Below are 16,223 nucleotides of genomic sequence, written 5' to 3'. Positions count from 1 at the left end.
ATACCGTGACTGCATGTCACAAGTTTGCTAATTCCTGTACATACTTAAGTGTCAATTGATTTGACTACTCAATGGAGTATAGACACCCACTCCAGATTTGTATCCAGGGGTCATAGGTGGGATTGCTGTGGTTTTATGTGCGATCGCTGCATTACTTTGGATACAGGCTGACGGTAGCACCACAACACAGTTTATATGTTGACTTTAAACATTAAATTAAGGATGTATCGACTGCACATTTTACAGATGATGTTTTGGCATGAATTGCTGCATTTTGCAACCGTTTCCTGTCCTTATAAATCTGATGTTTGCTGTCTCTGAATATGATAATAGTTATATCTTTGCCTACTGCATCTCTATTCTTTATTTGTGAGGCTTTGTACCACATACTCATTACCAAGCTGTAAATAATATGTAATAGTGGATATTACGGTCATTATATTGAATTAGTGTCATGATAAAGAGTCCAAAAAAACACACTGTCTGCGATTGGTATTGCACTATCTATTCATATTCACCTAAGCAGACTTCAACCTCATCAGAAACCTCCCCCAGCGACGTAGACACAAATACGAAAAATTAATCCTTGTCCTGTCCTCTGCTTTAAAAAATGGCCAAGTTAAAAACATGGCATTTCAAGGGGGTTGGGGGAGATATTCTTTAGATACTCAATAAAATACTGGCAACAAGCACTCCAACGTCACGGGGGCCATAAAGGTATACAATGCCTACTGCAGTGTAAGCAGTGTGTGCAGGGTCCAGGACTCTGTCTGCTATGTGGAAAGTGCTAGCAGCTACAGACAATGCGGTGAGGCCAGCACCAGCACAGTGAGGGAAAGGGATTGCCTCGCCTCATAGAGACTGCTCTCTCTCCCTCTCTCTCTCTCTATCGCTCTTTTTTTTTTTTTTTTTTTGGGGGTGGCCGCGGGGGGCTACAGAATGGGCTCAGGAAAGAAAATCAAGTTGGCCCTGTGTGAAGTCCTGCAGTTTGCCGGCCTCTGCGTGCCCGTCTTCATCGTCATGCAGAGGTTCGCCTCCATCATCCACCGAATCAAGAGCCAGGCGCAGCCCCCCGGCGATGCCAACACAGCTTACTGGCTGATCGTGGCCTCCTCTATTGCCTATGTGACCTCTGTGGCCCTGCTGGTTTGGGTACCCATGAAGTACATGGTCTTCAAAAAGAGGAAGTTCTTCGTAGGGAGGAAGAAGTGGTGAGTGGGGCCTGGTTGCTGCCTGTTAGACTGCTCGTCCTTTCCTGATCCTGTTAGTCCTTACCTGAGTCTGCTAGACTGCTCGTCCTTTCCTGATCCTGTTTGTCCTTACCTGAGTCTGCTAGACTGCTTGTCCTTTCCTGAGCCTGTTAGACTTCTCGTTCTTTATTTCGCCTGTTAGGCTGCTCATCTTTTCCTAAGCCTGTTAGTCCTTCCTGAACCTGTTAGACTGCTCAGTAAAGGACTGCTCGTCCTTTACTGAGCCTGTTAGGCTGCTCATCTTTTCCTAAGCCTGATAGACCTTCCTGAGCCTGTTCGGCTGCTCATCGTTTCCTAAGCCTGTTAGTCCTTCCTGAGTCTGCTAGACTGCTCGTCCTTTCCTGATCATGTTAGTCCTTACCTGAGTCTGCTAGACTGCTCGTCCTTTCCTGATCCTGCTAGACTGCTCATCCTTTACTGAGCCTGTTAGGCTGCTCATCTTTTCCTAAGCCTGTTAGTCCTTCCTGAGTCTGCTAGGCTTCTAGACCTTTCCTGAGACTGCTAGACTGCTTGTCCCCCTGGAGAGGAGGAAGGGAAACTCGTTGCATTCAAATATGGGCAGAATATGACTGGATGTTGGGAGAGGTAGGGCAAGGTGTAAACAGTGTGAGTGCATCAGGTGGCTATTGCATGCATGTGTTCCCTGGAATGCTAATCTTTTCTGTGCTTATGGATTTTGAGTAAGTGATGTGTATGACTCTCCTTCACCACTTCATTAGCATACTACCATGTCCTGTCACAAAGTTAAAGAGGAGGCTGTGGTCGTGTAGAATGTAGACTGTGCAACCTTCAAAGGGATTTTGTAGTTAGTCTGTACAGTTTCATACTCTGACAGCATAGGAATCACAGCTAATGTCAGTTAAGCAGTGGAAGCCTCCACACAAGACCATGGTGACTTGCAGTCACTAACTGGCCTACTAAATCTTTTGCTGCTGAAGTGAATTTGGGTGGGCTGACTGACCTGGTGGTGTGGAGGTCTGGGAGTTACACTGAGACCTAGTAAGAACACTGAGAATGGCTTGTGGTTGGCAGGTTCAGGGGGAATCTGTGTTGAGGAGTTGGTGGAAGTGTAGAATAACACTCAGGGAACTGGGTTGCACCTCTGAAGATTCAGATTCCCATGTGGGGCAGTGCTCTTATACCCGTCAGAATTGTACTGTCTTGCTTCAGTAACTATCCTGTGTGAATTAAGTGCATGCAAAAGATATAATGGAATATCTGCTAAATGCAAAATCTGTAAAAGGAGATGGCGAGGATTAGGTGATGGTGACAGTGTGTTACTGCATGTTTAATGTTTTTTGATACAGAATGGCTTCTTGGAACTTCTACAGAGCACAAAGAACCCGGGTGTCTGGTTTTCTGAAATTGAATGTACTTGTGGTTTTTCCCAGAACATGGATACTCTCAGTTCCTTAACAATAAATGCCACCCACACATGCTGGTAACACACAATGAGCTGTTTCTTTCCCGTGTTCACTTTTTCAATCATTCTGCTGACTCCAGCACTGCCTTTTCACCATTCCACATTAACAAAAAATCTTCATATGTTTATCTTCCAAGAAAGTATGCAGAAGTGAAAATTATAAGTTATAATTATAAGTGCTTTTCAGGATTGTAGGCAATTTACGAAAAATCCCCTTCTGTCATTCTTCAACTGCAGTTACACATTACCACAAAGCGTGGGAACATAGGTCAATGCAAAAAAAAAAAAGATCTGATTGGTAGACTAGTCTTTCTCCTTTCTTCTTCATAGTCTTTATTCATCCTGACTGTGTTTTTACATGTGATTTTAAATTAAAAGTATACAGTTTGAGCAATGGCAAATTTGAGGATTGCTAATTTATTGGAATCAGCTGCTGACGGAACTGCCAATTCACAACACTCATCTGAGTGTGTCATTTCATAGCCATAAGGCACATGACATCTGATAAGACACAATTGTACCTGGCTGCACAAACATCCCAGATACTCTGCAGGCTCTTATCTCAATGCCACTGTTCATAGCAGATACACATACACAATAAACTCCTCTACCACACCTATCTCTAAAATGCTGCCCATAACCCCCACTGTCTAACAGGCCCTCAAATAGCAGTGTCAGGCCAGTGCAGTAACATATATAGAGCCTTATGCTGCCCTGATCCTAAAAAAAGTTGTTGGTTACTTTCAGCCACCATGGAACCTTTTAGCTCACATCTGTTGCCATGGTAACTCATACGGTGTGTACTGGTTTAACTGCTGTGAGCTTGCTTTTGTAATGATGTTATTTCACTGGCTTAAATTGCCATATGCTATGTATGTGCTATTAAGACTAGTGCTGTTGAGACTACCTAGTGTCAGTAAAGGTGCTTGATACAAGTGTGGATCTTCTCTATAACTGAGAAATCACAGGTGTGAGTCAGTAGTAAGGTGGGTTTCATATTAAGCAAGTGTCCTTTTGATTCCCAGTGCATAGGTTCCTGCTAGCACCATGCTAGATATCCATGAGACTGCCTCTTAGCTACAGGTGATGATATGGCTGTCCTCCAATCAGTAAACGCGCTCTCCTGCAGTAATCTGGGGCCTTCATACAGTGCAACATTGTGTAGTGTTTCTGAAGAAAAGGAAAAAAGAGGGCAACAGGCAAGAAAACTCACAGAATAATGCTATTTTACAGTGTACTATTATAGTAGAATAATATTAATAATAATAATAATAATAATGGCATTTGCTACAGCTGAAAAAAGTTATATGGCAGCATGTGCATGATTGTATTTCATATACCAGAAGTGAACAAAAGTAACGATAGCCATTTTGGACTATACAAGGGTCACCATTGTCATAATTTATAATTTGTTGAAGATAGTTAACTAATTCACAGTATTACACAGGAATATCAAAAGAAGATTGTATTCTGGATTAGGTGGAATACCATTCAGTATATCCAGGGAATGAATGTAAGGTTTAAGCAAGGCCAAGAGAGCTGTTCAGTAGTTAGTGCTGATATATTAGCGAGGAAGTAGCCCTGTGAGCCCCTTGTCATACATCTGTAAATCATTTTTAAAATACAGTGATACAATCAATAAGCAGATAAAAAGGTTCAAAGGAAAGCTAATGTTTTCATTCCTTTAATTAATGCGATTTTAATGCATTTTACATGATTACCTTATGATCACAATGACAGGTTCATAGATCAAATAATATGACAGGTCAATTAATTTGTCAAATAGGAATACCAAAACAGCACTAATGAGTTCTTTTAAACATTTTTTACCAACCCAAAATGAAGACTTTCATATTATTCTCGATAAAATTATACAGAATTGTTAGGAAATGAAAGAAATATTAGTTATCCATATTAATCAATCTGTTTGGTAATGAAAACTTTCTGGATTAACAAAATATTAGTTTTAATATAAACAATTTTTGTGTTATTAATAAGTATATTATTTAATAACACGGTGAGATATATATATATATATTATATATATATATATATATATATATTGAGGAACAGTTGCATTTAAACATGCAATTTTCAGATGATGTGAGTGAATTGGTCACAGTTATGTTCCTCTTTCAGGAGGCCAGTGACCCTGGCCTATGTCATCCTTTCAACATTGCCCTGCTTCGCCTTTCTGATTGCCAGCTCTGAGGTAATCACACATTGTACACAGCTCTGTCTAAACCATTTGTGTGTTTCAATGCTTTGCAACCTTTAACTTCATTTCTACTGTTACTTATGAGCTTCCTAGTGTTTTGCATGAATGTATTCTGAGTGGCAGTCTAACCTGCTACCCCACTCAGATGTCTGATTAAAATTGTATATTATTGGTCTTCAGTTACCTGGTTTTTAAACTCCTGTTATATATTTGTTTATTTACTTTTTTGTATGTGTGCTGTATAGTCTCCTGTCTGTATTACAGCATTTTGATAGTGATATATAGAGGTGTGGCCACATATATGTGTATAGCATATACAGTTGAGGCCAAACGTTTACATACACCTAGGCTAAAGACATTCAAACTCAATTTTTCACAACTCCACACATTTCATGTTACCATTCATTTCTTGTGTTAAGTCAATTGGGCTATCTACTTTATTTCCATAAGAGGTCATTTCAAAATAATAGCCAAGAGACAGATTCATTTCAGCATTCATGTACTATATCAGATTTTCAGTGGGTCAAACACTTTGTTAGTATTTGGTGGCATTATCTTTTAATTGCTTAACTTGAATCAAATGCTTTAGGTAAGCTTCCACAAGCTTCTCACAATACTGCTGGAATTTTTGCCCATTCCTCCTGACAGAACTGGTGTAACTCAGTCAGGTTCATGGGCCTCCTTGCTTGGACACACTTTTTCAGTTCAGTCCACAAATTTTCTATGGGATTCAGGTCAGGGCTTTGTGATGGCCACTCCAATACCTTCACTTTGTTGTCTTTCAGCCACTTTGTTACAACTTTGGAGGTTAGGCTCATTATCCTGCTGGTAAACCCAATTGCGACTAAGTTTTAAATTTCTAGCTGATGTCTTGAGGTGTTGCTTCTGTATTTCTAGATAATCCTCCTTCCTCATGATGCCACCTATTTTCTGAAGTGCACCAGTCCCTTTTCCAGCAAAACACCCCCACAACATAATGCTGCCACCCCTATGCTTCACAGTTGGGATGGTGTTCTTTGGATTTAAAAGCCTCACCCTTTTTCCTCCATACATAGCGCTCATCATTATGGCCAAACAGTTCCATTTTTTGTTTCATCTGACCAGAGATTCTCTTAATGGTGGATGTAGATACTTTGGTACCTGATGCCTCCAAGTCCTTCATCAGTTCCTTTGTTGTTCATTTGGGGTTCAGTTGAACCTTTCGGACTAAAGTTCATTCAGCCCTGGAAGGTCATTTGTGCCTCCATCCTGAACGATGCAGCATCTGTGTGTTCCCAAGATTTTTATATTTGCATACAATTGTTTGTACAGATGCTCGTGGTACCTTCTGTTGTTTGGAAATTGCTCCTAAGGAGGACCGGACTTGTGGAGGTCCACAATTTTTTTCCTGAGGTCTTGGCTGAGTTGCTTGGATTTTCCCATGCTATCAAGGGCAAAAAGGCAGTGGTTCTAAAGGTAGGCCCTTAAATACAGCCACAGGTGCCAATTAACTCCCGGTTAACTCCTAATTATGACAATTAGCCAATAAGAAGCTTTTAAAAGTAATTACATCAATTTATTGAATCTTCCAGACTGTTTAAGAGACAGTCAACGGGGTGTATGTAAACTTTTGACCCACTGAAATTCTGATATAGTGAATTAAAGCTGAAATAAACCTTTCTCTAATTGATTGTTTTAAAATTACCTCTGATGTGAACAAAGTATATGCCCTAACTGACTTGCCAAAAGAAATGTACAGTAACATGAAATGTGCAGAGTTGTGAAAAACTGAGTTTGAATATCTTTAGCCTAGGTGTATGTAAACCTTTGGCCTCAACTGTAGGTACTTTATGGGGGAAAAGGGAACGTCAAATACCACCAGGGATACAGATCTGTATCATGAGGAATTTACTTCAGTATTTATGATATCTTTTGTTATTGAGCTTTAGTGAACATTGAAAAATCCTGAGTCTCTACTGGTAAATTAATTGTGACAAATCCAAACAATTAATTAATGTTCTTGGTGTACTATAAATATGTTGCTATCAGTATAATAACATTCTCTCATAGATCATTCATTTAATCTCTTGCTGCAAAAAAAATGAGGGGGGGGGGGGGATGTCAAAGGTCATTGAACAAGATTACACCACACACTTGATATATCCAAAGATTCCAAATATTAATTTCAAACAATTGTTTGATTTAGGTAGTTAATTTTATTACTCTACCAATCACAAACAAAAGTACCACACTAAACAATTTAATTCTGCATTCAACTATGATAACGTATGTTTTAGGACCATTATATTTTACCTGCCTGCCTACAGTTATGCCATCCTACTGCATGCTTTCATTTCTGTTTTTGCTTTTCCTTTTTTTACTTCATGTGCACAGTATTCCAGCTTCTGGGTGACATGAGACTAACACTTTTAGTGCTTGCAACATCACAGTCTAAGTCCACAATGTTGCTGGCCTCTATTCCTTGTGGGCGGGAACAAACCTCACAGCCTGGGAATGATTATTCCTGATCAGGTGATCTTCACAAGGGTGCAGACATGTGACACTGCAGTAGTTTGGCGAGGTGGCCATTTTGACCTTTTTGATATTTGCTTGAAGAATACTATGGAGCGCTCCACATGCAGATTTATGATGTATTGTTTTAGCACAGTTGTCACAACTAGGGCCTTTCGGCAAACCAGGTTATTGCAAACTAATCTCATGGCTGTACTTTTTAATATTTTGCTTTGTTTGCTTTTGTTTGCTGGAAGCAAAGGCTTCTTTTGGTGTTCATGTTCATAAAATCTGCTGTGTGAACACTTGTTTCTGGTAATGCTGACCTTATACCATCCCTTCTAAGAAATGCACAAAAGGATGTCTGCTCTAAGTAAAGCAACATTTTACGACCTGGGGGAGCATCAATCAGTCAGCATAATCGGCTGAGAGGCTGGACTAGCAAGCAGCCACAAGACAGTGGATCACTTCCACAGTAAACATGGCTTATACACTGAACGTGTGACTGGCTTACAAACATTTGGCTGTCCTCAGTTAACCTCAGTTAAACATTTATTTTGTTACTGGTGCAATGGGAGATGAAAGAACGATATGATGAACAGAAATCCATTTATCAATTAATACATTTAGTTATTTGTAAGTCTGTATCAAGCGTGTAATGTACTGTAAGTGTAGATGCTTTGTTGTTCATTGATGTTTCTGTCAGTGATATCCTTCCAGAACATTTCAGAGCTCACCAACTGCTGTGTTGGTTCGCTGTGGTCTGCTGGCCCTTACAAAATAGCAAAAAAACAAAAAGACTAAATATTTTACCCAGGCTTGGGTGGTCTGTGGAAGGCCTGTCAGGCTACTCAGTAAAGAGGCAGTGGTCGAGACGTGTCGCCAAGGAGACCATGGGAAGATGATGACTCCCTAAGGACTGGTCTGGACAGCTGTATGAGCAGCGTTATCTCACGCTGGGGGTCTGATAAGCAGCTGTGCTCCTCTTCCTGTCACTCTGGCCAAAGGATCGACTCGCTGACTGTCAGCCAGTTTCTGCAGGGTGAATGGTCAACGCAGGTCCCAGGTTTTAAAAAATATTTCATTGTTATTATTCTTGCAAAAGTCGTAAACTCAGGTCAGATCATTCTGTACCATTTGTTCTCAAACTTTTCTGTTTGCCAGGTTTTGACCTGTGGGTAAAATCCAAACTGAAAACCAGTGCACACATGCACACACCGCTGAGTCTGACACTAGCTCCACTTGAATAAAACCTAGCAAAACCTAAACAACAAAACAATGACAGAGCAAAATGACTCAATTGAATCTAATACCACAGATGAATTGTGGTAAAATGAGAGTAAATGAAGTAAATTAAACAATCCTCTTGGTATGTTCAGAGTTAGGGCCAAATTTCAATCCTTGCTGTTTTATTAGTCTGTTTTTCAGTCAGCTGTTTCCAACATAAGCCATAAGCAGTAAAATAAAAGGGGCTTATATAACAATATATTTTTCCTGATGGTTTATCCAAAGGTCATCTCAGAGTTTCTCAGAGTGCAGTCCAGTAGTTCTCCTTGGCCTAAAGGTGCTTGCCATATGATTTAATATGATTACTATCATTATCTAATATAGGGCAATAAAAGGATAAAGCTTTGAAGTAGTATATTTAGGCATTGCTTTGGGCATGTACATTTACGTATACCTGGCTTGTATAACAGCTGTGACAAGATGGCCCAAGCACAGATATTTGCCAGTGGATGCTTACTAGTCCAGGAAATAGAGCAGCACTGTGCTATGCATGCCATGTAAGAATGAGACAATTTTTCAGCCATTCAAGCAACCCCCCAAATGCTCCCACATCCCATTCCAAAGCAGTATTCCAAGGACAAAGTATTCCAGGAGCCGACTTTCCCCTTCGTTGTTTTAAGAGTAAAAATTACATTATCAGGCCACACAAGACACAGGACCTGCAGGCAGACAGCCTGTTATCAAGAGCAAAGAATGGTCAAAGGGTTTTGAAGCTGAACACTGAAGGAACATCCTTTCAGGAAACCAACATGGAACTGAAAAAACAAACAGGAGCAGTAAGAAAATGTATTTCTTTTTTAAACAAAATAACAATTTTTTAAAAAAATAGAACATTACCATTGCAGTACACTTGTTATTGTGTATGGATGTTCTATGGGCTTTCCAATTGAATTAACCCTTTTAATTAATTTTTTTTTACTGTCTCTTTGCATTTTTCATAATGATCAAAAATGAGAAAGTTTGTGAAATTCCACTGTTCTCTGGCATATCTGTCAAATTGAAATATGGCCCATGACAGCAATCATCACAATTAGGGCAGGAGTGGAGTCCCTTCCCGCCAAACATTTCCTGGATGCCTGGCAGTGATCATCCAAGGTCACGCCCCCTGAAGGTTTGCACAGAAGATACAAACCTCTAACCCACGATGTGTGATCCAGCCTGAGGCTTATATGTCACCACTTCAAGGGGACACAAATATTATTGTTACCATTTCTTGAACTATGCTATTATGGTAAGGTATGTTATCCAGAAAAATGAAAGCCACAACCTGCTGTCCTTTATTTGGTGTAATTGGCAAGGTGTCCATATCAGGGAATTGCTCATTTGTTGTATAAGTTGGTGTTGCATTTTCTTTATTTGACCAGATAGGGCAACTGAGAACAGAATTGTTGTTAGCAGTGACCTAGGGAATTAATCATGGGTAGAGATTGTAAAATTGAGAACTTAACCAGGCACCCATAGCACCCAAAATTTAAAGCCTTTCAGAGACATTTCTGACATATTTCAAAATAGGCATCCATTTTTTTCTCCAAACTTTCCAAATGATCACAAATAGGTCTTATATGCTACAAAACAATACAGCGAGGAGGGTTTTCTGCTGGCAAGGTTTCCTTGTTGCCCTAAGGCCTCTGGTTGATCAAGATTCTCCTGAACTGAAGGCAGATGTTGTAATGAGAGGATGGGCTTACAGCGGTGTTTGGGCATTCTAGACTGGGAGAAAAAAGATAAAAAGATAAACGCACCTCTGCTAACCTGAGTAGTCAGAAGTCACTATGTAGAAGCCACTCTTAGCTATGCTCTGTGGCCTCCAACAACAGATCCACACAGTTCTGTTCATTTTAACCCATTGAAGAACAGGTTCTTTTGGAATTTTTTTCCAAAATTTTAAGTCTGTGTTCTATAACTCCATTACTTTCAAATACCAGTAGTGATTGTTACATCAGCATTAGAATGTTCAGCTAAGAACATTCTAATCACATACTTGTGGTCATACAACTTAAAGGGTTAATATGGGTGTAAGACAAGCAGACAGTGGGCTTCTTATCAAGGTGATGTTCAGTCCAGTAGTTCTTGTGATTCTCCCTCTCTCACAGGTGCAGATCAGTAACAGCATGACATATGACACGTTCACTGAGCTTCCTGTGTCACTGGTCCTGTTCTCACTGATCTGCGTTGACATCATCGAAAGGATCCGGCACTGTCGCCTCACTGGACAAGGTAGGGCACCTCCCCTTACACAGTCTCCCTATCACACCAAGTATAATGTGCCATTCAGAGGCTTGGGATAATATCAGACAACAATGTACTAAGCAGGAGGTACAACTGAAAAACTGAACTTTGTTTAATGTTTTGTAATGGGAAATGTGAACTGGGCAATGAGTCATCAAAATGGCTCATCAAATTTGCGAAGAACCTTTGGGCTAATGCAGTTTACATGACCTCCTGCTTGGAAACTGGTAGGCATTAAGTAACATTTTTACAGTGGAGTTTTTACGCAATGTATCATTTAGAGGTTATATTCCTTGTATTCAAAGAGGATTTGGCAAGAGTATGGCTGAAGCGCGCAAATCGTTTTCTGACCTGCTCACGCCGGTTCCTGTCCTCCAGGAAGTCCGAATCATCACTCACTGCGATGCTGGGACTTTGCAGAATTCTCAGGACAGACCGTCCTTCCTGTGCAGAGTTGCCGTGGTGTGACGGAGCACCATGCTCAAGGCTAATAATACTCACACCATTGTCTCTTTCCTTGTCACCTGCCAGCTAACGAACTTGAGAGAGATGTCGACATCCCCTCCTCTGTCTTAACGCACGTGGAGCAATTGACACCGGTGATGACTGTAGCGGGCCAGCTGAACACCAACAGGGAGCACAACGGTGCCAACCCCAGGCCCGAGGCCAATGGCTCCATGCCGGGTCTTCCGGGCACCCAGGATAGACGGGGCATCTCGGGGGTGAGCTCCCACACAGCCAGCACGGCCTACCACCTGTCCCCATACGCGTACTCTGGGCCTCTCCGGTTCCTGTGCGCTAGCGATGTGAGGGCCGAGATCTTCGTGGAGAGCTTCATCTTCTGGTTCGACACGGTGGAGATGGTGAGGGTTGCGGGACACCCCTCGGTCTACTACTCCGGGTGGGTGTTTCCCATATACATATTCAGCTACCTGTCTGTTCTGCGGCTCATCCTCACGCCCCGGAGCCCCCTGCTCTCCTCCTTAGGGGTGGCCCTGCAAGATCTCCCCTTCCTCTTTGTTCGGATCGCCCTGATCGCCATTTTCGGCTTTGTGACGCCACTGCTGTACCTGATGAAAAACCTGCTGGTCTCCTTGGCGTTCATATACTTCAACTTCATGACCAAGCTTAGAATCTTTAACACGCAGAGGATGTTCTGAAGAGTGACGGAAGATTCCAGTTTCTACCCGAATGAGAAACTGGAAGAGCTCAAGAGAGAGGTTCTCCAATGATAAAAGGGAACATGTTGGCAGAGTGTTCCAGAAGGGATACAGAGGCAGTGTTGAGGGACTAGATTTTTTCTCAGTGTCACCTCACGTCCTCATCGGTACCTCCGTCATCTCCAGTGTGTGCATTGGAGGTCATGTGATCGCCCCCGTGTGTGTGTGTGTCAGTCAGCACAGTGTGTCTGCCTATGAACGAGATAACTGGAAAAAAGTTATGGATGCAATTGTTGAAATGATTGCAGATGGGAAAAAAGCTTTCTGTTTGGTCCAAGTTGTTTTTATTTCCCCCAAATCATAGTACATGGACATGGGAAAGTGCCTCTAATGTCAGTTTCTACTAATTTTCTAACAGGACATGGTTTCTCCATTACCAAAAAAGTGCAGTGAAGGTATATGAATATAAGTCAATGTTATTATTCATCCCAGGTTTATATTTGCAAATTATATGAAAATATAGGTTGGGTTTAGACCACTTGTACATACTTTGTCTGTAAAATAAAATTGAAAAATCATTCATTTTCTGTTTTCTGTGTTACTCTTTTATCAGAATGGTCTCTGACTGATGTTCCAAGTTGATGGTGCCAAACTCTAATTGAATTACCGAAGACGTATAAATACTGGCTTACAACGGCAAAGTGCCTTCACGGATGATTAAAAACTGAGTTACCAATTTTACCTGTGAAAAGAGTATATGTTTTGCCCTGTAAACAGGTGCCTTGGAACCATTACATTGCAATTTTGGAGGGGTCACATTTGTAGCATCTTAAAAACTACTACAACACTGCAGTAGTTATTTAACAACCTTGCCCATTGTCTTTATATAGCCGTACTTTTCACAGATACAGTTGGCTGGATTCCATTAACATTCATCATCAGCTTTGACTCATGATTTCGTTTTTTGTCTTTCCCCACAACCACAGCTTGCTCAGCCAAAATTAACCTGCCAAACTAGCTTTGTGAGGAACAACCCAGTCTGAGCCAATGACAACTTGTGATTGAATATTGGCCAAAATGTTTCATTTTCATATCAACCAGTTTTTTAAATGAGATTTTTGCAGCTTATCTTTAAAGACTTTGAAATCACAGGGCAGTTTTAAAGGAAAGATGCTTGCAGCACTTACTATAAAATCAAAGTTATCAGGATACGTAACAATGCCAGAACCTTACATCATAAGCCCATTCAGAATGCTTGCAGTTATCTTGTGCCAATAACAGAGGAAGCTATTAAAAAAATCCCCTGTTGTGAAACCAAAAATGTAAGCATCTTTTCCAACAGTGGAGGGTTCTGGTGCTTCCTAGATGGTGTGGGGTGCGTTTTTTGACAGGACTCGGAGCATTAGAAGGTAAGGAAGGTAAGGATCATCTTCACTCTATGTAAGCCTTTTCTTTACTGAAGACAGGGGTGTCTGCCTTTCAAGAAGACAATGTTTCTGCCTGCTGAGTGATTTTGTGATAGTTTCGCTGACATTATTCATTTTGCATGGCCCTCTCCAGATCTGAACACAATCAAGCATTTATGGAATATTTTGGAATGATAATGGAATGAGTAGACAAAATGCACACTGCTCCTCATTTCTGCAGCTTCCTTATGGCTTTAGTGGGCATGGGGTGTACACTGTGTACACCTACTGTATCAAGAAAGACAGTTCCCTGAGTTTCAGTCTTGGGGGTATCAGGCAATAAAGAAAAAGTTTTGATTTACATTGAGGTCAATAAAGCTGACTTATTAAGAATGAAAATACGTTTGAAATACAAAGAGCAGACTCAATATGAAACTAGTTCGCTAGCCATATATGGCTGTCTCTCTCACTAGCAAGCTAGCGATCTCTCCATATCTTTCTCTCACTACTTACTGTAGCTGCGTAGCTACCAATCCTTCTGTCTCTCTCACTTGCTCACAAGCAAGCAAGTTGAAACTTCTGTCCAGCATCATTTTTTAGATGCTTGTCCCTGTACTATTTTTTTTAAATGTTGTATAACACTGGGTGTGATTGTACATAATAATAAGTTGGCCCTCCATTTTTACTCACTGAGCAGAACAAAAATTCCCGAAATGGTATCATATTGGTTGGAGAAATAGGAAGCCCAAAACTCTGATTGGCTGTTGATGGGCGATGCCCGCAAAAAGTTAAACTGTCGGCAACATTTTTCGGGCAACTTTGGTTGCTCGTTTGCCCAGTTGATTGTGTTGCTGGACGTCGCTCAGCTTCAGAGATAATTAATGGGCTTCCGGCAACTCAGTTGGCGAGTTGCTCGCTGTGTGAACACGGGGTAAATGACAGCATTTGTTGCTTTGTGGTAGTGTTGTTAGCCTGTCATTGTCGTTGGAAACCATGGGCATTTACTGGATTACTATTGATTTTTTAAAGTTCTTGTGGCAGAATTAATACTAGCTAATGTATTCAGTTTTTTCCGCATGGCTTTCATACCGTTCTTAAACCTCATTCTCGAACATCTAGCTATCTGTCTGTTACTTTAGAGATAGGAGACAAAATATTGTAGGCAACCTTTTGACTCCAAATAATTACATTAATACTGTAACAGGATACACTCGCTAGCCATCATAGGATGCTAGTTACATGAACTGTAAAATATGAAAACACACTTATGTCATTAAGCATGCATAACCATGTGGTTATTCAGGTAGGATCAGATTGGACAGTTTTACTGTTATTAGCCTGTGGGCTAAAGCATTGTAAGCTAGGTAATTATAGCTAAAGCAAAGCACTGTCAACTAAGTAGTTAGCTAAAGCAAGTGAACTGTAGAAAGGCCTATATGGTAGCCCTAGTGCAAAAAATGAAGCAATCAAAAACTACAATTATAACTGCCATACTGCCAATCTTACAAACAGAAGCGCAACCAAATCTTTACACTGCATTCAAACTGTGAACATTGAGCTGAATTTAATATGGCTCTATCACTTGCAAGTTGGCAGCTAGCCTCAGCTACAGAGCTGCCTTGTTAGCTAGCTTCATAACTGAAACAGCTTCGCACAGGCTTAGTGAACGGGCATACTAGTAACTTCTACATACCCACGTGCAAAACACAGTTCTGAAGTTCATGTGATAGTGTTTTATCCAATAAGGGAGCAGCCAGGATTGACCGGAAGGCAACCGTTATTGCAGGCAGGTAACAGGTTTTGCAGTGACAGGTGCACTAACTATAGAAAATGAATGGGTGATGTCATCTTCACTTTTTTTCTATGGGGCAGTGTGTAATGAAAGAAGAAGTTTGAAGAGAAACCCTCACCCACTGAGTCTTTTATTATTTGTGGTGCCGTCGACCACTCTGCGTGGAGCTGTCACTCAAAGGTGAGAATGTTTGAATTAATCTAAAATGAAAAATAATGTTACAATAAAATATTTTTGGACATTTCAAGTTGATTTGGAATATTCAGTTAACTGAATTTTAGAAGCTGGAGAATGATTCTTGACTTGTCAAGGTAAGCGAGCTAACTTCTTTTGGCATCCATGAATATGGAATTATGGGTAATACAGTCTCAGTCAAAGTGATTTGTGGTTAGACACACAGATTCTTATTTGGGCTTGTAACCGAAAGGTTGCAGGTTCGATTCCCGGGTAGGACACTGCCGTTGTACCCTTGAGTAAGGTACTTAACCGAAATTGCTTCAGTATATATCCAGCTGTATAAATGGATACAATGTAAAAAAAAAATGCTATGTAAAAGTTGTGTAAGTTGCTCTGGATACGAGCGTCTGCTAAATGCCTGTAATGTAATGTAATGTAATGTTTTGTACTTCAGTTGATCCCTTGCCCTTCTTCCCTTGTTGAGGACCAGAAGGGTTCACTTGTTGTTTGAGAGAAATTGCATCACAAGGGCGCTCATTGACAGGAAGGCATCGAGGGAAGACAGGGTGCTAATGTGGAACCGAATACAACCCCCCATGAGTTACATCTGCAGATCCTTTAAATTTGGGTAAATGACTGTAGTTGTGGGACAGTTGTGTGCGCAATGCTGAATCAGCTTACTTATTGGTTGCACCTATGTCATGGCTTTGTCTGTTTATATGCCCTCAAAGCAAGTCTCACTGAAACCTTTGCTGCTTTTTATCTTCCTTATTTTGTGCAGTGTATTACTT

At 40.8% G+C, this 16,223-nt stretch overlaps 1 protein-coding gene across 1 annotated transcript; it reads left to right on the top strand.

The window, feature by feature from the left end:
- Positions 1-750: 750 nt before the first annotated feature.
- On the top strand, positions 751-12,626 carry LOC135253504 (transmembrane protein 236-like). The gene is made up of 4 exons (XM_064332858.1): positions 751-1,211; positions 4,813-4,885; positions 10,762-10,885; positions 11,429-12,626. Exons 1-4 carry the CDS (start codon positions 940-942, stop codon positions 12,055-12,057), a joined length of 1,098 nt encoding a protein of 365 aa, XP_064188928.1. The 5' UTR covers positions 751-939; the 3' UTR covers positions 12,058-12,626.
- The last annotated feature ends 3,597 nt before the right edge of the window (positions 12,627-16,223 follow it).

Source organism: Anguilla rostrata, chromosome 4, assembly GCF_018555375.3.
Source record: "Anguilla rostrata isolate EN2019 chromosome 4, ASM1855537v3, whole genome shotgun sequence".
In the NCBI taxonomy this organism is placed as follows: domain Eukaryota; kingdom Metazoa; phylum Chordata; class Actinopteri; order Anguilliformes; family Anguillidae; genus Anguilla; species Anguilla rostrata.
This window is presented reverse-complemented; position numbering and strand designations above follow the sequence as displayed.